Source organism: Dermacentor variabilis, chromosome 4 (genome assembly GCF_050947875.1).
Source record: "Dermacentor variabilis isolate Ectoservices chromosome 4, ASM5094787v1, whole genome shotgun sequence".
Taxonomy (NCBI): Eukaryota; Metazoa; Arthropoda; class Arachnida; order Ixodida; family Ixodidae; genus Dermacentor; species Dermacentor variabilis.
The window spans coordinates 6316964-6344536 of NC_134571.1; the positions used below are offsets into that span (position 1 = coordinate 6316964).

General features: G+C 47.1%; 1 protein-coding gene across 11 annotated transcripts in view; it reads left to right on the forward strand.

Moving 5' to 3' along the window:
- LOC142578610 (uncharacterized) overlaps window positions 1–27573 on the forward strand; it is a 307117-nt gene that overhangs the window by 105272 nt on the left and 174272 nt on the right. For 9 of the 11 annotated variants that reach the window (XM_075688019.1, XM_075688020.1, XM_075688023.1 and 6 more), the window contains one exon: window positions 24520–24645. The exons of the other annotated variants lie outside the window; for them this stretch is intronic. In XM_075688019.1, coding sequence (XP_075544134.1) covers window positions 24520–24645 — 126 coding nt within the window. The remainder of the gene's footprint in view (window positions 1–24519; window positions 24646–27573) is intronic. 11 annotated transcript variants of the gene reach the window in all.

Genomic DNA, 27573 nt, shown 5'->3' on the forward strand with positions numbered 1-27573 from the left:
ACAAAATGCGCTTACGTCACACTCCTGTCAATGATTCCAAGACCGAGTGGAATCGGCCGTTATCGTGGAACGGTCGACAAGGGCATTCGTTTCGAAGAATCAATGGCCGTTTCCATAGCAGCGCTAGTAGCAGACGATGCGCCTGTCGTCTGCTCATAATGTCGTCGCTCGCCGAACATGGCTGGCCCTGGCGGGGGTCCAGTTTTTCGAGATTAAAACGCGATCCGCCATCGCAGAACGTTAGCGATGTTAATTATTGAAAACAACTGTGATCACAGTGAACTTAAATGTGATCAGTACAAACAGTGTTATTTTTTTTTAATTTTGATTTATCTGAGCGCATTTGTCGAGAATGCTTGCGGTTTCACGTTGTGCTCAGAGAATCGCGTTTATTGTTCGGCGGTTTGGCGCTTACTAGTCACGATGGCCGCTCCTATTGTCGCGCTGTTGGAGTCTCTCGGGCAGCTTCGGCGACGCATCTTTCTTGTCGCATTTTACAAGCTTACAGAGGAAGAGTTCCGCGAGCACTTCAGGCTCTCGAGGAGCACTGTGCGGTGGCTCTGCGAGCAATTGGAAGACGCCGTCGGTGGCCTTCGGACCGGCGGCATCACGACGCAAGACAAGGTGCTTTGTGCTCTCCGTTTCTTCGCGACGGGGAGCTTCTGAAGATCCATTGGCCGTGAAGAATTCGTATCCATGGGGCAGGCTTCCGTGAGCGAGAGCATTCACGCAGTTGCGGAAGCAATAACCGTGGTGGGCCGGCAACAGGGTTGGGTGAACTTCCCGTTGACCACGGCCGGCAAGGCTAGTGCAAATGCGGCCTTTGCGGATCGCGGCCGCATTCCCGGTGTAGTGGCGTGTGTTGACGGGACGCTCATAGCGATCAAACAGCCTGAAGGACTCAGTCCGGGCGAGACTGCGGGCTTCATGTCAAGAAAAGGGTTCTACGCATTTAATACCATAATCGTAAGTACTCACGATCTGCCATTTTTTGCACGCTTTCATCTTTTATAGTAGGCTCGCACACTCCCGTCACCGTGGAGGTGCCAACCAAATTGAGGACACGGCCACGAAGGCCGGGCAGGCGGCCTCCGCCCGTGCCGCTGCAATTATGGACAGCATTGTAAATATCGCGAGCAACAGAACCACTCCTCGCACTCACCTTTCACTTGCGGAAGCTGCGGCGGCAAAACGCCTGCCAAAACACCCGGCCTTCTGCCACCTGACAGAAGGCCGGGCCTTCTGCGTTCAGCAGGGCGGCAAGCTCGCTCCTGAGCTGCCGCCTGCGCTCGACCGTGCACTCTTGGGCCAGCGCACACGATGTCGGCACAAGGTACGGGTGACCCTCCATGAACGCGACCAACAGTTCGCGTTGATGCGGCGACACGTGCGGGCCAAGTCTTACGTTTTTGTGCGACGACATAACGATTCGCAGTCGATGATCGCCAACTGAACTGCGCGCTCCCGCCAATTTGTTTTGGCGTGTGCGATACCACCTAGCGGACTAAACCAAAATATATGCCGCTTAAATTAGTTTTCTTCTCTCGCATGAAATTTCCGAGGCAGATTATATGTTGCAACAGTTAGAATTTTTTTCTTATATTACGTGTTTAATTATTAAAGCATCACAAACATTCTGCACTTAATATATCGTCCCCGATCGAAGCCCAAATTGGTGACGCATACTTCCGGGGCTGGGCTCGCTCGTTTATTGGCTGTGCTCTCCCTCCCGTTCTCACAAATGTTGCGGACGGTCCACTTTGTGACGTCGTAGCCAGACCGAACGAACGGAAGAGCGAGCTGTTTGCGCGATCGCACCCGAGAAGAAAGTATGAAGCCAATTTCATTTATTGTAACACCATTAGGACTTTTCCATGTCCATTTTCTGTTGCTACGTTTCCCGAAGAAAGTGTTCATTATTCTCAATTTATTCCTTTCTGCGAATTCTACCAGTATCTCTCCTCTAGCGTTTGTAGAATTGACACCGTATTTGCCAATTGCCTGTTCACCCACCTGCTTTTCCCCCACTTTTGCATTGAAGTCCCCCATTATTACTGTATACCATGCTTACACTTTTCTCATCACTAATTGAACATCTTCATAAAACTGATCTACTTCTTCATCGTCGTGACTGAACGTTGGAGCGTAGGTTTGTACTACCTTTAATCCATACCTCTTATTGAGTTTGATTACGACTACTGCTACCCTCTCGTTGATGCTGTAGAATTCGTCAATGTTACCCGCTATGTCTTTATGGATTAGGAATCATTTCGCGTATCACTTCTCATCCGGGAGACCTCTATAGCAGAGGACATCGCCGTTATTAAGCAATGTGTAAGGCTCACCAGTTCTAATCTCACTAAGGCCGATAATATCCCAAACAATGTCTGATAGGTCTTCGAAGAGTCCTGCATGCATGCTCAGCTAGCCTCACTCGAGAGGGTTCGGGTTTTAAACGTTGCAAGGATCAGTTTCCATTGGCGGCCTGTCCGGACCCAGACATTCTTAGCACCCTCTGCTGCGTTGCAAGTCTGACCGCCGCCTTGGTCAAGTGTTCCGCAGCCGCTGGGAACTGAAATCCGTTGGTTCATTGAGATTATTTCATTAGGGAGGTTGTGGCCGAATACTGCACCAGGGAGGCCAATTCCTGTTCTGGTGCACGAGTGTCTGTTCAAGCTTAGTGGGCCTTCCTAATTTGGTTGTACCGGGATTAGTACAGCCCCACGTGCTCTCGGCATCTTTCGCCGGTGTCAGGTGCCACTCCAAGCCTGCACATGTGGTGCACTGGAGAATGTCATACGCAGACACACCATCTTAAAAAAAAGGGGGGGGGGATTTGAACTTCCGCCTACCGCAACCGAGAATAAGACATAGCTCAGTAAGATAATCGCGCAGGCGGCTAGGCTACCTTGTCATCGATAAGTACGGCCCAGAGGGCCTTGCATGCGTAACAGACCCGCTAATTTGTCCGCCCTTTGCGGGTTTTTGCTGATCGGTATAGATTGCACGACATAGTGTCGATTCTCGGTTGTCCTAGCCTCTTGTTTGCCGCATATTACGCATGCACGCGGTCTTCAGTGCGCCTAGGTACACGATATATTTTCGCTGAATTTGAACAGCGCCTAACACTTGTGTCTAAAAATAAAAAAGGGTAAAGTTTTTCAGCACTTACCGAGAGGCCCCGAGTGTCGTATGATCCGCTCGTCGCGTTTGCCTGTCTCTTGTCGTCCGAAAAACTCGCGTTCGCGGTTGGCTATTCACAATGTTCAGTCGCATATTGATGAACGATAAATGAGAAGAATATTGATAAATGATAAAGCCACAGATGGAGCATTTCTAGTGAAGTGTAGTGTCTGCCTTGAACGGCCCTAATGCCGTTCAAGGCAGACCAATCTGCTTTCTGATAAACCGCATAAATTGCACTCAACTGGAGAAACCGGGTAGTCAATGAGCTGGACGTTAGTGGCCATAAATAATAAAGGAAGCAACAAGAAAAAAGAAAATTCGACTAGTGTTTCGCTTGTGTAATCATCATCATCATCATCATCATCATCATCATCATCATCATCATCAGCCTAGTTACGCCCACTGCAGGGCAAAGGCCTCTCCCATACTTCTCCAACTACCCCGGTCATGTACTAATTGTGGCCATGTTGTCCCTGCAAACGTCTTAATGTCATGCGCCCACCTAACTTTCTGCGGCCCCCTGCTACGCTTCCCTTCCCTTGGAATCCAGTCCGTAACCCTTAATGACCATCGGTTATCTTCCCTCCTCATTACATGTCCGGCCCATGCCCATTTCTTTTTCTTGATTTCAACTAAGATGTCATTTACCCGCGTTTGTTGCCTCACCCAATCTGCTCTTTCCTTATCCCTTAACGTTACACCCATCATTCTTCTTTCCATAGTTGGTTGCGTCGCCCTCAATTTAAGTAGAACCCTTTTCGTAAGCCTCCAGGTTTCTGCCCCATATGTGAGTACTGGTAACACACAGCTGTTATACACTTTCCTTTTGAGGGATAGTGGCAACCTGCTGTTCATGATTTGAGAATGCCTGCCAAACGCACACCAGCCCATTCTTATTCTTCTGGTTATTTCAATCTCATGATTCGGATCCGTGGTCACTACCTGCCCTAAGTAGATGTATTCCCTTACCACTTCCAGTGCCTCGCTACCTATCGTAAACTGCTGTTCTCTTCCGAGACTGTTAAACATTGCTTTAGTTTTCTGCAGATTAATTTTTAGACCCACTCTTCTGCTTTGCCTCTCCAGGTCAGTGAGCATGCATTGCAATTGGTCTCCTGAGTTACTAAGCAAGGCAATATTATCAGTGAATCGCAAGTTGCTAAGGTATTCTCCATCAACTTTTATCCCCAATTCTTCCCACTCCAGGTCTCTGAATACCTCCTGTAAACATGCTGTGAATAGCATTGGAGAGATCGTATCTCCCGCCTGACGCCTTTCTTTATTGGCATTTTGTTGCTTTCTTTGTGGAGGACTACGCTGGCTGTGGAGCCGCTATAGATATCTTCCAGTATTTTTACATATGGCTCATCTACACCCTGATTCCGTAATGCCTCCATGACTGCTGAGGTTTCGACTGAATCAAACGCTTTCTCGTAATCAATGAAAGCTATATATAAGGGTTGGTTATATTCTGCACATTTCTCTGTCACTTGATTGATAGTGTGAATATGGTCTATTGTTGAGTAGCCTTTACGGAATCCTGCCTGGTCCGTTGGTTGACAGAAGTCTAAGGTGTTCCTGATTCTATTTGCGATTACCTTAGTAAATACTTTGTAGGCAACGGACAGTAAGCTGATCGGTCTATAATTTTTCAAGTCTTTGGCGTCCCCTTTCTTAAGGATTAGGATTATGTTAGCGTTCTTCCAAGATTTCGGTACGCTCGAGGTTATGAGGCATTGCGTATACAGGGTGGCCAGTTTCTCTAGAACAATCTGACCACCATCCTTCAACAAATCTGCTGTTACCTGATCCTCCCCAGCTGCCTTCCCCCTTTGCATAGCTCCTAAGGCTTTCTTTACTTCTTCTGGCGTTACCTGTGGGATTTCGAATTCCACTAGGCTATTCTCTCTTCCACTATCGTCGTGGGTGCCACTGGTACTGCATAAATCTCTATAGAACTCCTCAGCCACTTGAACTATCTCATCCATATTAGTAACGATATTGCCGGCTTTGTCTCTTAACGGACACATCTGATTCTTGCCTCTTCCTAGTTTCTTCTTCACTGTTTTTAGGCTTCCGTTCCTGAGAGCCTGTTCAATTCTATCCATATTATAGTTCCTGATGTCCGCAGTTTTACGCTTGTTGATTAGCTTAGAAAGTTCTGCCAGTTCTATTCTAGCTGTAGGGTTAGAGGCTTTCATACATTGGCGTTTCTTGATCAGATCTTTCGTCTCCTGCGATAGCTTACTGGTTTCCTGTCTAACGGCGTTACCACCGACTTCTATTGCGCACTCCTTAATGATGCCCATGAGATTGTCGTTCATTGCTTCAACATTAAGGTCCTCTTCCTGAGTTAAAGCCGAATACCTGTTCTGTAGCTTGATCCGGAATTCCTCTAGTTTCCCTCTTACCGCTAACTCATTGATTGGCTTCTTGTGTACCAGTTTCTTCCGTTCCCTCCTCAAGTCTAGGCTAATTCGAGTTCGTACCATCCTATGGTCACTGCAGCGTACCTTGCCGAGCACGTCTACATCTTGTATGATGTCAGGGTTCGCGCAGAGTATGAAGTCGATTTCATTTCTAGTCTCACCATTCGGGCTCCTCCACGTCCACTTTCGGCTAACCCGCTTGCGGAAAAAGGTATTCATTATCCGCATATTATTCTGTTCTGCAAACTCTACTAATAACTCTCCTCTGCTATTCCTAGAGCCTATGCCATATTCCCCCACTGACTTGTCTCCAGCCTGCTTCTTGCCTACCCTGGCATTGAAGTCGCCCATCAGTATAGTGTATTTTGTTTTGACTTTACCCATCGCCGATTCCACGTCTTCATAAAAGCTTTCGACTTCCTGGTCATCATGACTGCATGTAGGGGCATAGACTTGTACCGCCTTCAATTTGTACCTCTTATTAAGTTTCACAACAAGACCTGCCACCCTCTCGTTAATGCTATAGAATTCCTGTATGTTACCAGCTATTTCCTTATTAATCAGGAATCCCACTCCTAGTTCTCGTCTCTCCGCTAAGCCCTGGTAGCACAGTACGTGCCCGCTTTTTAGCACTGTATATGCTTCTTTTGTCCTCCTAACCTGACTGAGCCCTATTATATCCCATTTACTACCCTCTAATTCCTCCAATAACACTGCTAGACTCGCCTCACTAGATAACGTTCTAACGTTAAACGTTGCCAGGTTCAGATTCCAATAGCGGCCTGTCCGGAGCCAGGTATTCTTAGCACCCTCTGCAGCGTCACAGATCTGACCGCCGCCGTGGTCAGTTGCTTCGCGGCTGCTGGGGACTAAGGGCCGGGGTTTCATTGTTGTATTCATATAGGAGGTTGTGGCCAAGTACTGCACCAGGGTGGCCAGTCCTGCTCTGGTGAGAGAGTGCGTTACCGGTTCTGGTCACCGGGATCAGGCCGCACTCCAGGCCTGTTTGTGCAATTTTCTGAACACACGGTTTTTTTTTCCCGGTGGAGAATTGCGCGGCACCGGGATTTCAACCACGGTCCTCTTGCACGGGAGGCGGATACTCTAGCGCCCCCGCACGAGTTAAAAAATTAAATTATGGGGTTTTACGTGACAAAACCACTTTCTGATTATGAGGCATGCCGTAGTGGAGGACTCCGGAAATTTTGACCACGTGGGGTTCTTTAACGTGCACCTAATTCTAAGTACACGGGTGTTTTCGCATTTCGCCCCCATCGGAATGCGGCCGCCGTGGCCGGGATTCGATCCCGCGACCTCGGGCTCAGCAGTCTAACACCATAGCCACTGAGCAACCACGGCGGGTCCCGCAGGAGTTGTGCTCCTCATTTCACCTACAGTGGTGCCCTATTTGATCAGTCAAGGTGGACCAATCTGAGCTCGGTTATACCGCACGGATGGCACTCGGCTGGAGAACCTGGTATTTATGACCTGCATATGTGTGGCAATATATAATTGACCATATATATCTTTTTTTTTGAAGGAGGGTTCCCGTACAGTGATAAAATAAAGGAAAAGACATTAAAAAGAAAAAAAGAAAAAAAAGAAAAAAAAAATTTTGGGGACAAAAAGGAACATAAGAGGTGATTTGAACTCGTGACCCTTGGATATTGCCCGGAAAGATAGCTCAGTCGCTTGGTTCGTCAGGCCCCAGGTTACTTTCAAGCGCCATAACTCCTGCTCCGAGCCTCATACTTACTTGGTAAGGGACTGATGTTGTCCGCGATGGTGGATTTTGTTTCCGAGTGGTTGGAAGGTATGTTTTCTTGGAGAAATGGTTCACGATGCTTTAGTGAACCCCCTTTTGTAGGCTACCGTGCACTACCTAAGTAGCTCTGCCTTGCGGCTTTTTATCAGTTTCTATCTTCGGCTTTCTATTTTTCTATCTATCTTTCTAGTTTGGGCTTTCTATCAGGTTTTATTTTCTATCAGCCTTGCGGCTAGCACCACATGTTAAAATTGTTCTGGGTCTTCGTCGAGACCACACAACTACTATGCTTAGAAGAGACACCGGTGTCCTTTTAAGTGACTGCCAAGTCACTATAGCATTACGAGCAATTGGAATTTCGGTGAAGACACTCTAAAAGCACGTACAGGAATTGGCACGGTGAATATGCGTACATTCCAATTTTAGACGCAGCTCTAATGCCCCAACCACTGGCACGCGCCGAAAGCTTCGGCGCGCGCTGGCAAGCGAACGCGTCGCTTCGCTTCGGCTGGAGGGAAAGGGCGCGCAACCACTGGAGACAAGCTCCGACGCGCGCCGAAGCTCGCTCCTCGGCTGCGGCGCACTGTTGCTGGACTATTCTGTCTTCATCCGTCAAAGTCCGGCCTAAAACAGCCTGCTCTAAACTAAGCTTGAAACAATAAGGTTGTGATCTGTATGTGCTTTTAGATACAAAAAACACGTTTGCATAATGAATATACACCTGCCGCAACAGTTCGTTTTTATTTTTGAAGTAACAATAGTGTACAAAATATCGACATCAGCGCTCGCGCGTCGTCTGTCTGCAAGATCGCTTTGCAAACACCTGCACGACGATGCCATATATCAAAAACTGTTGTACCATTTCATTTTTTGGTAGCTTATTGCACAGCCAACTATGTAAGAATTAGGCGTGCAATGGTATAACTGAAAAGAATCTGTGTTGGAAATATTGCCACGTAGTAGTGACGGTAAATAAATAGTGCCGGCTCAATGGCAACGATAGCGGCGAGCAATGTCGGCAATCGTAAAAAATCTCATCTGCGGGTCAAGCGCGTCGGTTTGCATACGTCAGTCGTCGAAAGTTACAGCCTATTCGCTGGTGCCCGCGCGCCTTCCAGAAACTACAACACAACTCGTGTCGCGTATGCAATCAGATTAGCAAGGTTCGTCGACAACAGACAGAACCATCGATAACATTCGCGAAACTTCCGATACGTTCAGGCGCATCCTGCACCGAGCGATAACGTTTTAACATTTTTTAGCCGGTGAAATACGGTAACCGGATAGAGATAAAGCATCCGTGTCAATATAATTATGCTTGTTGGTGCATGAGAGAAACGTGAAAAAGTGGCTTCTGAGAAAATCAGCAAAACAGAATTGAAACACCTGTAGCACTCACAAAAAAAAAACTAGAATAGCTAAAATGTATGTAATTCGTATCTTGTCTCCCCCCAATTCTTGATTCTGCCAAATCTAGCCCATGGAGCACCTCTATTATTCTAGGTTGTTTTGATGCATCAACACCGCATCTGGAGGCCTTCACATTGAGTTTATTGCTACAAAACATTTTCACAGTGTAAGGGCCATGTTCTATTGTAACTGGTTTCCACATATCAAGTTTGCCTTTCTTTACATTAATGAAATGACATACCGTCAGATAATACAAGCTTGAGAATTAGAGGGTTTTAATAGGAGTCTTTTGTTGCCCTTTGCCAAGTCGTACTATTGAAGCACTTATTCACATGCATGGGAGCAGCTCATTTGCATAGTATAAGAAATATATAAACAGGTTATTTTCACAATTTATACACTTCGTCACCACAAAAAGAAAAATTGCAGTTTATTGTTTTCAGCCTGCTATGATGTCTTGACTGAGAAAGATATATTCAATTTGTTCTGCGAGGCACGCAATAATTGCTGAGGCATATTTTATTGCACAAAACTGCATACAGTAGCCAGCCATTATTAAAACTCAGAAGAAATTAACAGCACAATGCATATGATCAGGCACATAGCATATTATTGCACTTTCCCAATTCATGCCAGAACGACGACCACAGGCGTCCTTCTCTAACAAGGTCAGCATCCATCGTGCCTCCTAACCTCCCTACCTTTCATTTATCATTTTCTCTCTCACTTCTTAATTCATGCCCTTTTTTTAATTGCACAAAAGCTACTGCACTAAAATAGTATACTAGTACATACTTAAAAAGCACAATTTTATATTACGATAATAATCAATCATTCAAATTTTCATTGTAGTGCCCAGGAACAGCTAGAGAGCCTTTGTACTGGTGCACTTAACGAGCTTTAAGGAATGTATAATGTCATGGACCACCTTATACAGGAACAAAAGGTGCGATTAATTAAGACTTGAATCTAGAGGTGCGAGTTGAAGTATATTTGAGAAGGCTCAACTGTGGTTGCCAGAATGGCAAAAGTGGTGCTTGAAGATAGACATCATTTTATTCTGGATGCGTTCAATGAGGTCAGAATTAGATTTGCTCATTGCACCCCCCTCCTACAGAGGCATACTCTAGTAGTTGGAGGCAAACAGCAGAATTTCAGAAACACAACAGGTGAGTGGAAATCATGCAATATACGGCAAGCAATTCCAAGAGCGTGAAGGGCATCTTGTGTAATTATCTATGTGAAGAGAAGCTTAGCATTTTGTCGAAGTACACACCAAGATCTTTCATTTCATCGACCCTAAGGAGTGGAGCATCACGTAGGGTGTATCAAAATTTCACATGGTGCGTTTTGTGCATATAACTTAATGCCCTAGTGTTGGAAGCATTTAAGAGTACTTCTTTTTTCTGCACCAGTTTGAGAGTGAAAAAATGTCTTTTTGGAAGTCGATGCAGTGGTGAACACTGTTGACAGTCTGAAATAGTTTTAAGTTGTCGGCACACAAAGTCATGCTGTTCATTTGTTAAAATGCTCTTAGCACTAACAGAAGGCGAGGAATCCCATATCGATTCAAACACCTGACGCACTGAAGAGGATAGATATAGGTCGGCAGTTAGTAACTGCACATCCAGCACCTGATTTGTGCATGGGCAATGCTCATGCTACCTTCCGAGTGCTAGAAGAGGTACTAGACTTTAGGGAACTATTTAAGATGCTTGTGAGAACGAGGAACAAGTATGCTTCCATACGTCTTAACCCTTTCGGACACCACTTTATCTCGTTGATTGAAAAGTTGCTTTCACCACATCTCTTGCATACTCAGAATCGTAGAAAGTGTACAGCTGCAGCAAATATTAAGAATTTTCAATTGTTTAGCGAGTTTTGTCAAGTTTACAAAATTTCGACTCCATGCGAAAACTCACTACAGGAACACAAAATATGAGAACATGTACTATATCGTGTTTTGAAAAAGCTTGAAAAGCACTTATCCAGCCACTTGACAATTATGCCTGGTGCATGACATTGTAAAAAGCAATGAAAGAAGTGAACTCGCTACATACAACGTACTGACACAGAGTAACAACACCCAGCCGTCTACCTTCCCACTAATTTTGTTAAAACATTCTGCACGTTATTCAAAATTGCAGCACAGTTCCAATAATAAGTGTTTCAAGATGTATGAAACACATTTTAAATAGCATTACTTTCATCAGTGCTTTTGCTATTGATGCACGCTCCTGCTGTGCCCAATTGTGTAGACAGCGTCTCAAAGGGTTAAGCTCTGTGGAGGAAATACCATCAGCACCACAAGAAAGGGAAAGTTTAAGGCAAAGTTTAAGGCACTTCATATACTTGGAAACGAGGTTTTCATTGACTGTTAGCATACACTGCGCCAGACTGAGAAGGAAGGTTACTTGAAGCATATTTCACACTATATAGCAAACAGAAATGTTCTGCAAAGGCATCAGCAGTGTTCGAGACAACACCACTATTTTCATGAAGAAGACGTACATCTTTGGCACTCTTTTTAGAAGGGAGAGCCCACAAAGCTCCAGAAATATTTTGAATTATGTGTCACGCTAGCTTCAACACAATCAACGTGGTCAAAGTGATGATTCTAATAATAACAATAATAATAATAACAACAATAATAATCTTAGTGGTAACTTGGCACACTAGACTAAAAAGAAGGCTGATGCCTGTATGTTAGAGCATCTGATAACCAGCCATCTAGAGCAGGAATTTGCAGGATGCAGAAGACACTTCCTTCCTCTCCATGTGCACACACACTTGCTCAATAACACAGCACGGCACACACGCACACATTTCACAGGTGCACAACACACACGAGTGCCAATTCAGTCTGGTTCCAAGGAAGGAGAATCCAAATCGCCAGGGGGGTGGAGAGAAAGCTCTGCATGCCAGATATAATCATGGAGTTGTGGTGTCGGGCCATAGAGGCGCGATGAGGGCTCAGACTGTGCTGACCACTTGTTCAGACGAACTGAAGAAATATTAGTGCTGTCCAGAGAGTCGTCAAGCACCCTGCAGTATAGACTAATGCAATGTTGTGCTGGTATTGCAGGGTGTGCTACTTGAGGGGTTTGAGGCAATCCTCGAAGGCTGGCATGAGCTTGTGACAACCGAAAAGACGGGAGTAAAGGGTGCGTATTGTCCGGCGCTGAACAAGCTTGAGTTTGTTAGCATCGCGAGTTTGGTACGGGAACTATACTGATGAGCAGTACTCAAGTCGTGACAGAATGATAGAAGTGTAGAGTGCTCGGAAAACCTTAGGTCATCAGGGAAGGGAGACGCGACACAAACCCAAGAAAGGGCTGGTGCTTACATGCAGTGCTGGTGACATATGCGGAAAAGTTGAGAGAACAGCTAAATGCTACACCCAGAATGGGAAGGGCCCGAACAGTCTTTATAGAAGTGCCTCCAAGGAAGAAGGTTGGACGTGCAGCAGTTTCGTTGTGGCTGATACGCATGGCAGCACTTTTTACGGTGCTACTACAAAGTTTGATCCCAGTCGTTCACCTTTACGGAATGTATTTATTGTAAGCACATATGCTGTGCATCGGCATATTGTTGTTGTGGAAGCGTTAACTTGTTAATCAAACACATTCTGCGCAGATGCATTAATAACTTGGTTTTGAGTAGATCTTTGTCCTGACTACAATTTATAGTATCGCAGCAATAAACATTTTAGTAGAAGCTGAAGGGATTCCAGCAGTTTAAGCATACTGACTGCACAAAACACTGACGACACCTTTTCACCTTCCCCACAATGCACTCACACCATCTACACTTTCCATAAGCAAAAAGTGAGATAAAAAATCAATTACAGTTTCATTGACTCAGTACTTGCTGCTTCTGAAGCGGGCATCGAAGCAATCGTGGTATACGCTGCTACACGCATAGGTCTTGCATGATGCAAGTCCTGCTATGCACTGCACACAGGGCACACGTTGCAAACAGATAATTTCTTTTTGCAGTGCTCAACTATAACGACACATTGACTCAAACATGACTGCATTGTCACGTATGCTTCAGTGCGTCAGTGTTCTTGATTGCTACACGAGCGATTTATGCCCAACTAGCCCAAAAGACGGACGCACTAGAAAGAAGTGAGTGAATGAGTACAGTGAACTTGTACTGAACTGGATTCACATGCCGAATAGAAGAGCGCAGTGTCAGCTGAAACAGGCGGCACGGATGATTATGTAAGTACTTGTAATAGTTCGTCTCCTAGTGTCTTTCGCTTTCGGAAGTTATCTTTACCACTGGAAACAGCGCAGAGCTTGGCCGTGACACTTGAGTCAACCGACACCACACGAAACACGCCGCGGTTGACCAACCCAACTTCCACACGGTTCATTCACCACATCACACATCACACGAAGTCAGGAGTGCCATATTTTAAATCACTGCAGCACCAAACGGACCTGAAAATTCACTTCCTTCGACAGAGTTTCTTAGCTGGCCTCGTTCACTCGTCAGTTACGAACTCGATGGACCCGCTAGGCCTACGCGTGACGTAAACAACATCGGCGATACGCGAGTGCTGATTATCCAGACTTCGGAACTCGTAAACATGTTTCCATTCGTTTTGGGCACAACAAAATACACACACAACAAGCACAGACGTTGCGGTAATCGTGATTCGGTTGGCTGTTTTAGCAGACGATCACACTGAGCCCGGCGGAACCCAGTGGGCAGGTTGGATTAGTCGGCGTCGTTCGAAGTCGCTTCGGATCCACGTCGCACTGCCACAACCCACTGTCGTCGGTCGGTCGGTCGTGTCGTTGTCGGCCTACTATTACAACACTGTCTTTTAGGAACACTGTCGCGCGCGTCGTGCGTCCAAAAAACTCGGACGATCGTTGATGCCGGAGCCTCCGCTTGGGCGGCCATTACAGGCATAGCAGCCGGAGGCTGCGCAGCCTTCGATTGGTTGACGCGTGCGACTCGTCGCAGCCTCTCATTGGTGCACGCCGGCGCAGCTTCGCCGCGCGTCGGCAAACTTCTAGCATCGGCAGTAGACATAATCGCTGCGCGACGTTCCGCTTCGCCGCGTTTCCGACCGACGCTTTGACGCATTTGACCCTTCGGCGCGCGCCGAAGCTTTCCGGCGCGTGCCAGTGGTTGGGGCATAAGGCGCCCGTCCCAGCGGCGAGCGTCGGCGTCGGTCTCGGTGTAACGGAGTGAACGAGCACAACAGCGAAAGATGAAAGAGCGAGTGCGGAGCGGAAGACAAAAAAAAGACGCGAGCAGCGAACGCTGAACACCAATGACAGCGGTCGCTTCAGTGACATGCGCGCGGGAAACTCTTCATGCTGACCTGCACGACCACTCGATGCGTACTCATATCTGATCTGAGCCAGACCGCTGGTTTCGTTCGATCGTCTGCTCGCTTCAGCTTTCACTCGCGCTTGTTTGGTTTGCTTGGCTTGGTCTCGTTCGCGCTTGTTTCGATTGTTATGTTCGCGATTCTTTTATAATCTTATTGTATGCGCGACGCGAATTGTGTAGTACTTTCTGGAAGCCAAGTGGCACCAGTGATTACAATGGAACCTTCGACGAGTCATGCATAAAAGACGACGGACGAGCTTGACCTGCAAATGAGATTTTCGACGATTGCCAACTCTAATACATGTATCTCTCAACTCCTTTGCCTCAATATATCGCGCATGACAACACGTATAGGACTGCGCTCAACTTTCGCATTAGGGAGTATCGTAACCATCGGTAAACTTTTTTTTCAAGAACAGATGCCTCAAGAAGATTATGTGTGGTTTCTGTCCATTGTGCTACACCTGAGTGGAATTAAGGCGACGTCAGGCCGCACCGACTACATTTTCAGAAGCCAACGGTAATCTCTTTGCTGATCAATACTACTACTCAGAAAGGACACAACTATTGTTACGTTTCAACACGGCCAAAGGCATTAATTAGACTTTTACCGCGAGGCACCCCCCCACCCTTCATTCATCAGCGCCCATCCAGAAGTCAACACAGCTTTGACGCCGACGGTTGACGGGTCAAAAAAGACCCTCTACCTGCACCTGACAGCCTGAACTTGTGAAGGAAAGGGCCAACGTCAAATGCTACCATGGGAGCGGCTTGAACTTCGGATTGCCAGATTGCCACGCGCTTGCTAAATAAGCGCGGGCGAAGGCATAACATAGGAAGCGGAGCTCTGCGGAACGGTGCGATATTATGGAAGGGATATCGCGACCGATTTGACGATTGTGAGTGGCCGCGATACAGTCCCAGATTTCCTAGTGTAGTCGCCTAGGGAAGACGATGGTATTAAAAGCGGATACCTTTGGTGCAGTGGGGCTGATGTCTTTTTATGTGAACTCAGAGCTTTAATATTGACGCCTGTATTCTATGCAGACGACGTCGACGATGGGAGCCCTAACGGACTTCGCCTAGTGGGTCGGAGCGAGATTGGGTGATGACGAAGAAGACGTGTCTCTGCTCTGTTTGTTTTTGAACAGATTGTCCTGTTGTTCATGAAGAACGTCTCCCTGTGTTCTGCCCGCGTTGTACCGCGACAATATGTTCCTGCGCGGAGTGGGCTTCCGTATCTGGGGACACTGTAAATAATGTAAAATAAACCCTTTTCCTTCACTCCTACGATCGGACGTACTCGTCCATGAGCTTGGTGTATTCCTGGCCCAAACGCCGCCTCAAGCCGCAACACTATTCGTGTTGAATATGTTTTGTCATGGTATTTCCATACGCCCCACAGAGATGTGGTTCACGCTATGGCCTGTGACCAGCATTGTCACAAGAAAACCATCCACCATATAGAGTGTAATTTCAATGGTGTTTCAGTTGTGTTTCAGTGAACATTCAATGGTGTTCTCAACCTATTTCCACCACTGGCATCCATTTGAACGCATAGTTCTACAGCATCGACATGAAGGCAAAATTAATTAGTGTCGCAATGCGAGCTAATTGTTAGTATGTAATCTTGGAATACTAGTTAGCGCATACCGGCGAGGACAACAGAATGCACAATACATGTGTATGTGTTCATGTGCCTTCTGTTGTCTTCGTCTGTATGCGCTGCACTAGTGTGCGACAGGCCATATCAGTTAAGCTCGTGTAGTCCAATCTTCAACGAAAACTCCCCTGGCGAAGATGGAAAGTAGCCGAAATAAAGATGTAAACTTACAAAGAAGAATTGCGCAGCACCACAATGACCTCACGAAAGGCATTAGCACGTCTCGATGATGGACCATCCGCTGCTTCCTCTGAGCTCCCTCCCTCACCCTCAGTGCATCCCACGGCTCCCTTCATTTTTTATCTCGGTCTCCCCCTCTCCATACAACCTTCCTATGCAACACGTGAACACACGCATTCATGAAACACTAAGCCCCAGTTCATAGGGGTGGGCGAATGTTAGAAACTTTCAAATATTTGTAAATGACTTTCCCAACACCATCACTTCTTCCGTCAGATTCTTTGCTGATTATCTAATAATATATAAGGAAATTAAAAGCGATGCTGATAACATTATCTTACAAAATTATTTAGCTAATCTAGGCAACTGGTATACAGAATCACATATGCAAATAAACGCAGAAAAAAACTGTCCACATGCATTACACAAGAAAGTGCATGCCAACAGCAATATACAATCTAGCCGGCTCTCCATTACACACTGTTTCCGAGTATAAGTGTTAAGAGATATTTCTCACCATCCATGTGTTGGCGTCGATGTCGTTACGGCAAAGGCATGTGAAGTGCTAGGATTGTTACGGCGTAATACGAAGTTATTTAGGCGCCCGCGATCTTCTGTATAGAAGCTATGTAACACCAATTTTAGAGTATGGATGCACTATATGGGACTCTCCCACGGGTACCAATTGAGGCAAACTTGAGAGAGTCGAGAATATAGCAGGATGCTATGTAATCGGTAACTACGCAAGAAACCTCAGCATTACTGCAACAAAACAAACATTAGAATGCAGCTTTTAGAAAAAAAGAGGGCAAACTTTACGCTTGAAGCATTTTACAATATATATTATGCCCGAAATAGAATAGACTGCAATAAGTATATTTTTCCGTGGCATTCTATATCGAGACGAACACATCGTGAGCTCAAGGTCAGGGAATACAGCTGCAGAACTAATGTTTTCAAAAGCACATTTTTCCCAAAACCATTTCTGAGTGGAATTGCCTGCCTGCTGCCATGGTTGGCATATTTGATAACAAAGCTTTTGCCGACAGCATTTCATTCAGCGTTTATTTCTGAGAAAATGAGTTGAAGTTCCGTTTATTTGCATCACAATGGCAGGCGTAATCAGGCAAACATTGACAGCATTTCATTAGAGAGTGCCTGCCTACTCTGTGGAGATTACGTATGACAATGACAACAAACACAGAAAGCTTTGCTTACATTGATTCGGACATACATGGGACCTGCATAATTTCATTGCTGTCAATTTAAATGCTTAAGAATGGCGCTCAATAACGCAACATTTCCATTCATAGGGAGCAAAAGCGGCTGTCGTATCCACAGCAGAATTGATTTAAATGGCTTTAATCCCATGGACATTATATCGTTACCAACTTCCGCGGGATTGGAGTCGTCAAAATGGGACACAGTTGACAGGGAAATCAGGAGGTTGATGAACGGCAAGAAGGCGGAAGCTTGCACAAGACCTCAGGGATATAAAATGACTTTTTGAACAGCTTGGTCAGGGGGCCACGCAATGGTTTCCACGTCTATTAAAAATCCTCCAAAATATGAACAGAGGCCGACAAAAATGCGGGCATTTTGGGAAAGGTGAAGCCGCTGGAAATTTCAGACAGTCTTAGCCTAAATATAAAAGATGACTTAAAAACAAGGAACCATAACGTTGACAGGGTGGCCAAATTCTGGCACAAATAAATCGGCTGTTGAAGCAGTTCAGCTGAAACGCAATGGTGCGAAATAAGGCGAGAATGTCGGGAAGAGTTGAACAAAGATCAAGTAGGTCCTGTGGCCGACGCCAGCGCTCGGCAGCTGTCAAGCGACTGCACGTGATAGCGAGATGCCTGGTAGTCAGTAGTTACAGTATGATTCGGGTCTGAAGTATTGGACGCGCACTCCATCACATTGAATACAGTGCATTCTACGGTGTCGTTCTTGGACAGATGGTACCCATTCTCGCGCAATAAGGATGGGAACAAATTGTCTCACGTGCCGGCTGTCACCTTCCTCCTACTGCCAACATTCCTTCCGCTCCGTAGTTGCTTAGCTTTTATTGGGTTCGGCTGCTAATCACGAGGTCTCGGGATCGAATCCCAACCACGGCAGCCGTATTTCAATGGGTGTGAAATGCGAAAACCCGCGTACTTAGGGTTAGGCGCACGTTAAAAATCCCAATTGGTCTAAATTATTCCCGAATCCTCCACTATGGCGTGCCTCATAATAAAATCGTGGTTTTGGCAAGTAAAGCCTCGTAATGTGTTATGTAACATTCGTTAAGGATGTCCTGGGCAGTCGCACAACTCTTGAATGCAATTAAGTGTCAGGAGCTGCACGTGAGGTCTTTGAATATGTCATCATCATCATCACCATCATCAGTCTGGTTACGCCCACTGCAGGGCAAAGGCCTCTCCCATACTTCAACAACCGCGGTCATTTACTAATTGTGGCCATGTCGTCCCTGCAAACTTCTTAATCTCATCCGCCCACTTAACTTTCTGTCACGCCCTGCTACGCTTCCCTTCCCTTGGAATCCAGTCCGTGTATAATAGCTCTGTCTTACCAGTACTCACCTACGGGGCAGAAACTTGGAGGCTTACGGAAAGGATTCTACTTAAATTGAGGACGACGCAACGAGCTATTGAAAGAAGAATGATGGGTGTAACCTTAAGGGATAAGAAAAGAGCAGATTGTGTAAGGGAACAAACGCGAGTTAATGACATCTTAGTTGAAATCAAGAAAAAGAAATGGGCACGGGCAGGGCATGTAATGAGAAGGGAAGATAACCGATGGTCATTAAGGGTTGAATATGTGGATAGCCTTTATGGCGTTCGATAGCTGCTAGTCTACATTGCGGCTATATAATAAAGGCCGAACGGCAACATGGTACAGAATGTGGAGAACATACAAATCCCGCATATATTACTGCACAATAATTTTAAATAGCGTTCTTGCTTCATGCACGTGGATAACCGCCATAGGAGACTACTTTGGAAAGTAGCTGCAAGTACGGTCTATGTCGCACCCAAGGGTGTACCTGGCATGGTGGCCAGTAAATGTGACCTAATATTGCGAACAGCTTCGGCCATAGCATGCTAACGGATGAAGACACAGACTGAAGTGACTAGCGCAAGAGTGGACAGGGGACACTAAAGACGCTACAAGGACAAGCGCCCAGTTGGAAGTTGGCGCTTATCTTTGTCGCGTCTTTAGTGTCCCGTGTCCACTTTTTGCGCTAGTCACTTTAGCATGGAATACCAACTAGCCCGGTCTCACACCCTGCGCCGACAGAGGGACAGTTTGCTCAACTCTTGTTTCGTGACTTTTGTGTCAAGGTCACGGAGTAAGACATCTAGGAGGTAAAACTCCCGTCAGCGCGAGCGAACGCGGGCGACCAGATAAAATCACAACTGTTGTATGCGCCGACGGGGCCATATAGAGTGGCGGCGCCATGCGGCGCGTCGTAGAAGCCGCAGCGAAAAAAAATGCAGCGCCCGGGCAGGCGGCTCCGGCCACTCCGGCGTGCTCTCAACGGCGGTAATTTCTTTCCAGGCCGCCAGGCGCCGCCAGCACGATAATGGCTCCGCGGGCTTGTGACCTTTTCTGGTCGCCGCAAACAGCGGAGTTTCCACTCCTAAATATTTCTTGCTCCGAGGTTAAGGTGAAAAACCAACATATCCATGTATATGTCTTAATACTTAAGCACATCTAGATTTGCAGCTGCGGTGGTAGCCCATGAGGGCGCATTGCAAAGTCGCTAGTGAAATAATTCTGTGCACTTTAACGAATTCGATAGGGGAAAATCAAAATCCGTCCACGACGGCGTCTCTAGTAGGCGCTGTGCGATGTTCGGACGTTAACAATGTGTGCCGACTGAAGAAAGGCTGCCCCGAAGTGCTTCTGATGGTTAGGCTAGCTTCTTTACTCCGCAAAATGAACAAGAAAAGGAAGAGAAAAGAAAAGAAGAAATAAAAGAAGAACCGCATCAAAAGCCATCAACAACTGCTCGTCGCGAGTAAACGCTGGATGACGAGTAATTTCCAGGCGACGAGCCAATACGCTTGATCAAGAACGCTGATAACGCCGGCGGGACAAGCATTGTGGCGAAGTTCAATGCGCAGGGATAGGTTTTACTTTTCTTATTTTTGTTCGGTTGACGTCATCACGCGTCACCGCGGGAAGTTTGAAAAGTTTAAGCTGAGTACGCCACGGTGGTGGCATTCACGCGAACTAAACCCTTGAGTCCAGAAATGCTGGATACGCGTAAGAGCTAATCAAAGTTCTTTGAGGCCGGTGATAGGAACACCCCTGTCTCGCTTGCGAGTGCGTCAGGTGGCTCTTCCTGCAGGCGTGAACTCTGACACCCTAGTGATCCGTTCTCATTGTGCTCGTCAGCTGGCAGTGTTTCCTCAACCGTTTTTTTTGTCCCTCGAGCCTAGCTAGGATTCGGTTGCTGAAGTTACCTCTTTTGCTACTTCCACTGGAGCAGCTTTTGCATTTTGAGCCGAAAGTGACGCGATTTTACGAGTTTGGCCTCGCGTCAACGCCTCTACTACGCCCTCTCCCAGTTTAAGCCCTTTGTCACGCAGCAACTGATCTGGCCGACTCAAAAAAATGTAAGGGTACTCAGTGACAAAATTTGGAAACTGCAGCCGCGGTCACAAGCTCCCCGAACGGTCCATTGATTTTGACTTTGGCCATGGGCAGACACAAGCTGTGTTCTTCTACATCCTGTTTGATCCATGCGCCTTCTCCAGTGAAGTCATCTGCCATCACGTAAGACGGATGTACAATGTCCATAGTGGAAGCACTGTCTCTCAGCACCCGGCATGGTTTGCCATTAACTTGCAGGTCATGATATGGGCTGAAAATTTCCATATTCTCGTCTTTTTCATCCACGTAAGAGAAAACTACGCTAGGCTTCCTGCAGTTTACTTGCGATATGTCCGAGTTTGTGGCAGTTATAGCAGCGGATCAGTCTAAAAGATTCGAATTTTCTTTTCTGCTCTTTTTGTACGGTTTCACCGTTTCACTTCTCCTCGCTCTTTTCTGATGGCTTTTCCTCCACGTCTACAGGCTCCGGTTGTCTAGTCTGCGAGCCCTTTTTGAACGGAAATGGTTTCCACGGTCCATTTCGACCATCCCAATTTCCGTGCTCGGCGTTGAGCTTTCCACGCGTTGCGTACTCTTCGGCGCATTCCGCCGCTCTTTCCACAGTGTTTACATCTGCTTTGTCTTGCACCCACATCTTCGCAGATTGTTGGATGCTTCTGTCAAACTGCTCTACACACATGCATTCAATAATCATGTCTCTGCTCCCGTACGCTTCCGCGCTTTTCATCCACTCGACTAGGTTGGCCTTTAAGCCGTATGCAAACTCCGGATACACCTCGCTATCTTTCTTGCCCGTGATTCTAAACATTTGCCGAAAAACTTCGGCTGAAAGCCGGTACTTCTTCAAAAGACTAGCCTTAACCTTCGCATAATCATATGCATCTTGCGCACTGAGTCTGGCGATTACTTCCGCAGCCTCACACGGCAACATAGAAAGCAACCGCTGCGGCCATGTACTCGGACCGAAGTTCATCTTCTCGCAAGTCCTTTCAAAATTTCCTAGGAACAAGCCTATGTCGTTCCCCACCTCAAAGGGCTTTAACAGCCTGTCCATGCGGTATGATTTTGCCTCACTTGATCGTTCCAGAGCCCCTTCACTTCGTTGAGAAAGCATCAAACCTTTGCTTCCAAGTTTAAGTTTAACGGCGATCTTTCTCGCGTTCCTCTCTCTCTCTCTGTCCCGTTCTTCTCTCGCTCTGACCCGTTTCTCTCTTTTCCTAAGAAGTTCCAACCCAATTTCAATGTCCTCCTTACTGGCCTGTTCGGAAATCAGCTGCAATAATTACGATTTTAGCATTTCGTTGCGTACCTCCAGGTCCAGTTCCTCACCCACAATCAACAATTAGTCTTTAAGCAGCGTCCTTAACTCCATGATTTCAGCTTTACTGCCTTGATCCTGCTCGCTACACATACCTAGGTAAACACAACCTAGCTAACAATCAACAATCCAGCTTCCCTACTGTTCTAAATAGAACAACCACAAAATTAAGCCTAGAGAGTCAAAACAAGAACCAAGCACTCACCACAGACACAGCACCACGTCGCAAAGTCAATCTCAGCACTGTCAGCCAGTTGTAAGGGTTGACGTGGGGCATAAACTAGATGGTAGTTGGCCCATGCCGTCGTACAACTCATCCACGCTGAGGACGTTGTTGAAGGGAGAGACTTGTTCTCATCGAGAACGGGGAATATGGGATTTACTTACAGTATCTACATGAGAACGTTACAGTTCACCAGTCTAGCATGACTGAAAGAGAATGCACCCTCAGCAGCCGAGCCACGGCTGCTTATAAACACTATGTCCTCCCTAGATCCCCAGGTGAGGGAAAATGGCCATTCAACCGTCGACCAATTCGGAGCGCCCAAAGTCATCGTAGCCTTTGGGGGGCGGAGGGTTTACACACTCACTTTCGCACAGGTTCCACTGACCACACCAAGGTGAGGGGGTTTTCGCAGACAGGGGTCTTGCACTGAGCAGGCCCCTCTTGGTCCCTGAGTTGACCCCGTAGACAGTAGCCACCGCGTCTGTCCATTGATTGACGACTTCTAAGACCCGTTAGACGGCACCGAAAAACACCTCCTTCCAGGAGTTCCCCGGCTCCAAACAAACCATGACGGTGACGGCGAATCCACTAACAATACTTCGTCCGCCGACTGCGTCTAGACATCCCGGCGCGGCTCGCTTGGGGACGCGGCGTATGGTCGTCCTTACAAAGCGAAATGCCGCAACAGACATGCCGGTGCCTGCGCGTTTTTGACGAGGCGCATTGTTGTTTTCAGAAAGCGAGTCATCGCAGCGGGCCGGGAAGAGTTCGATGGTAGCTTCCCCGTATATTGCCAGCCCCCGCAGGTCGAACGTAACACCATCACGATTACTGTGCAGTAAACAGAGGCGCTGCTCCCACTTTTGACAGTCAGGCCGCTACAAGGCGATGTGCTCATGCGCGATAGGATTGGAGCTTTCGAGAAATGAGAAAGACTGCAAAGGTAAATTTTTCTTGATTACGGTATGAGCGTGCATTAAGAAACGTCAGCGTTATTTGACTATGTCAGTACCGCAATATGTCACATATCGCTTCAAAGTAAAATTGAAGACTTGAAAATTACGATCACCAGGACGAGTTGTTGAATTTCAATAGCTGACTTGGAAAGCAGCGTGCCGTCATGTCTTGTCAGCAGTATTACATATAGCGTAGGTCAAAATCAACTTCTTCACCCTTAGGTACGGACACAATCTATACGCGTCACAGGCACGTAGACTCGCGCGTAACGCTTTCGTGTTAACGGTGATCTAAAGAATCGGGAAACGGCACGTTATATTCAGTCAAGCAGCGTTGGAGGCGCGAGCTGAACTGTTCCCGCCAATAGCTTTCCCTGCGTGTGCCGCGCCAGACTTGATAGGCAGCGCTTGCGTGGAACATTTGTCAGCAGCTCTTTGCAAGGTGTTCAGTTGGCAACTCTTTACCTCGCTACATGCAGTTGTGTGCCAGAGTGAGCCAGAGAACTCCACAAGTAACGGCTGGGTGCGGTCCCCCACAAATTTCAGGTGGTAGAATCTAGTATAGGCTCTACGGGTTAATGTAATTCTGCTGAAACGTTTTATATGATCCAATTTGCATCCACTAGTTTTAACGGGATAGTTTAACAGTGACAAGGAGATAAATAAACGATAACTACGAATGCTCACTTTATCTTCTTTTTTTTCGAACGTCGATATCAGAAATTATGTTCTGAGCACTAACTCTTGTATTCCTTTGCCTTACCTGAGAATGAGATAACGACCCATTAGAGCACATTAGACTTGGAATTTAGGTGAAGCACAAGGTCGCGGGATCGAATCCGGGCCACTGCGGCCTCATTTCGATGGGGGTGAAATGCGAAAACACCCATGTACTTAGATTTAGGTGCACATTAAAGAACCCCAGGGGGTCGAAGTTTCCGGAGTCTTCCACTGCGGCGTGCCGCATAATCAGAAAGTGGTTTCGGCACGTAAAACCCCATAATTTAAAAACTTAGGTGATGCACTTGAGGGCGCGACTTATACAAAATGAATAGCACCGAGGCAGTCACGGTATAGTCGAAAACATTCATCTCATGTGGCGGTAGCGCTGTAGCTAGGGCGCTGCGCTGCGGAACTTGAGGTCACAAGTTCGATCCTGGCAACTGTGTTCGATGGGCCGCAATGCAACAGCGTTTGTGTTCTTAGATTTAAGGGGCGCCTTAAAGGGCACTAAGTGGTGATAGTTATCCGTAGTCCCCCTTAAGGTTTGCCTCATAATTACACCATGTTATTCGCACGCAAAACCCTGGAACTTAATTAATATTGAGAACATTATTGGCCTATAGCGCACCTTGGCGTGCCTACCTCATTCACCTCTGCCTCTGTACGAATTACCTTCTAACAGATATAAACGAGTGTGCGGTGTACAACGGAGATTGCAAGCTGCGGTGTGAGAACACGCTCGGGTCCTTCAAGTGCCACTGCGACATTCCGGGATACACCTTGGCCGCGGATGGCACATCCTGTTTAGGTAAGTAGTACGCAATATATGCAAAACAAGTGGCTCCAAAGTTGGGTCCATAGGGCTGATGAGCCGCAGTTTTGAACCACACCAGCAGCGAATGGCAAAATTGGTTCAATAGTACAAGTTACGTTGTGTTGTGTAGTCGGGAGTCCATGCGGCCATGAAGGTTCCATGGATGGTGCCATGCTACGTGCCAGGAGAAAGAAGACTCCTGAGCGGCGTTGAAGAGATGGGAAAAAGCTTTATATTCAAATGTACGTGATAAAGCTTTACAAAAATGGCTCCAACTCTCGGAGCACACTACATGCTAAAGTCCTTCCACGTCCGAGCCTCATCTCACAGCAGTCCAGATTCACTTTCTATCCCGTTTGTTTCCCTCTCACTCGTCAAGGGCATTCACTGGCCAATCACAAGCAGTGAACCATTCACAAAGCACCGGCTCCAACGTCCCACCTTTTTTGCCGGACCCCCACCTTTTTGCCGAATTCCCTGGTCTCCAACGTTGCACAATACAAGACAGCCACGTGGCAAACTGTGAACCTGTTGTCCACGCCGTTCCCACGGGAGTCCTCGACAATGACCCTTTCATCAGTTAGTGGCCTCTTCGAGACGTTCAATCTGTTAGCATCGGGAGACTAGCTTTCGCGGTAGTCGGAGGGCGGCGTTGTCTTGAAGTGAACTGTCATTGTTTACGCGTGACCATCCGCGCCAGGTACGGGCTTGCAGTACGGACGGGCACTCGTCTCGCCTGTCAGCTCTGGGTGGTCGAAAAGCCGATGATACGGAACATAATTGCTTGTCCGTAAGACTCAGGTAACGCTGATTTAGCGTCCTTGAGTAAACGACGAGATGTGAATAGCACCCGAGACAGCTGCACGTTTCCCGGTGAAGCATGTTTTGTTCCGGGGGATCGCCTGGCACAACGTCATCCCCGCCCCCAAATAGTGCGTCGCGAGGTCGAGTTGTTTGATGCAGTGCGGCCCAACGTTGCTAGACTAGGTTCAGTTGTTTAACTTTCCGTCATATATCGCGGGCGCTCCCGTGCCTTGGTTCGCCGTCAGAGGGCGGGAGCAAAGGTTGGCCAAGGTATGGTGTAGTGGAATAGGGTAGTGTGTCGTCCGGGGGCGAAAACGTGCCTCTTTTTGCGATGACGGCCGGGACTGCTGGAGAACGCCGGTCTACTGCAGCGCCATCTGTCGCTGCAGCTTGGATTCATTGCTGGCAAGAGGAAAACTAATGGTTCAGCAGAGGGCCTCCGGGATCGGCATTGATGGTTGTCGCAGAGGTCACGCATGTACGTTTGGAGTTCGCCCATTGCTTGCTGTGATTTTTCCTGCTAGGACCTCCCGGTCCCAATATGGGACTAGCCAGAGAGGTGGCAGCATCTTGCATACGACCAGAATAAAGTTTCTGCTCCTCCTCCCTCGTGCCGCGTTCGCACATCCTTTATGCGCACGGCAAGCGCTGGGTTTGCAAATATATTGTTTGTGTGCGTGTGTGCGCGTGCGTGCGCGTGCGTGCGCGTGCGTGCGCGTGCGCGTGTGCGTGTGCGTGTGCGCGCAAGCGAGAGAGAGTGCGCGCGCGTTAGCGGCCGCATTCGTCACAGAGCAGTATTTTTTTCTTCAGTGAAACCTGGCGACCGCTTCTCTGGCTGATACAAAATGAAAGACATCCCGTGCAACCGACCAGGCACAGTGCAGGTGCTCTTTCTGGGCTTTTCATTGTCGTGTCTTTCAAAATATTAAAATCATATGCGTGCTTACTGAACGGAACGAGCAGACGAGTGTTTGTTTGTCTTCTGCAACCGAAACGCTGAGCCATTGGCTGAGCAGACGATCGGAACACTGCATGATCTGTGGTCGGAAACGTGCAAGCATAAACGGCGTTATTGATGTATCTCAACAGTTTGTATTATTTATTTTTTGCAAATTATGAGGATTTCAGTTGTGTTTTGAGAGCGTTTAAGCTTATAAATGCAGAAAGTTTTGCAGAACATGTTTAAATTTCGCGCCCTAGGCACGCCGGTCGATCGCAGCGTCCTACTGGTGGCGTCATCGCAGAAGCGTCCCCAGTTCTCCGATTGTTTTCCCGTACGGACGACACACTGCTCCATTCCATACACCATAGCGAAGGTACTCGGGTCCTTCGACTTCGCGACTTACGAACGCAGCAAGTGTTTTCACCGATGCGTTTTTAGTGTTTATATAGCAGATTGATAAAAAAAACATTACGCACCTCTGAAAACGTTACTGCGCTCCCCCGGAGTGCGCAGTGTAGTCCTTAGTCTAGGACCGCAGCTGCCCTGGCCGTCCAGTGCGCTCTGCTAATCAGCTGTTGCCGATGAGTAGCTATAAGTAGCTGATTAGTAGCTGTAATCAGTTGTTGCTGAATAGCACTAATTATTCATTATTGCGAACGCATTGTATGGCTCATGAGGCGGCGTTAGCGCGACCACACGATAGTCCAGAAAGTCAAGGGAGCCCAAGTGAGCCAATCGAGGCAGCTAAAGACTTCAGTTAAGGGAAATTTAATTAGGGCAGATTGAATTAGGCTAAGTTAATTAGATACAGTTAATTGAAATATAGTGAAGCCACTCGAACCCGCAACCGTTGTGGCTAATTCTGTGGAGGAACACGTCTATCGATGTCAATCACTCTCAGGGGTCACTGATCAAGAAAGAAACCTAATTAGGGCGAAATTAATTAAGGCCCAGTTTCTAAAATATGGTTAAGGCTCTCGAACCCATGACCTTTATTGGGAGTCTAATATGGCCTTTGGTGCTAAGGCGAAGTTAATTAAGGCAGCGAGAATTAAGATACATGTTTAATTACAATTGAGTTCATAAAACACTCGATGACACGACCATCGGTAGGAGTCGAACCCATTGACTTTTGAAGCAATTAGGGCGAGTTAATATATAGTTAATTAAGGCAC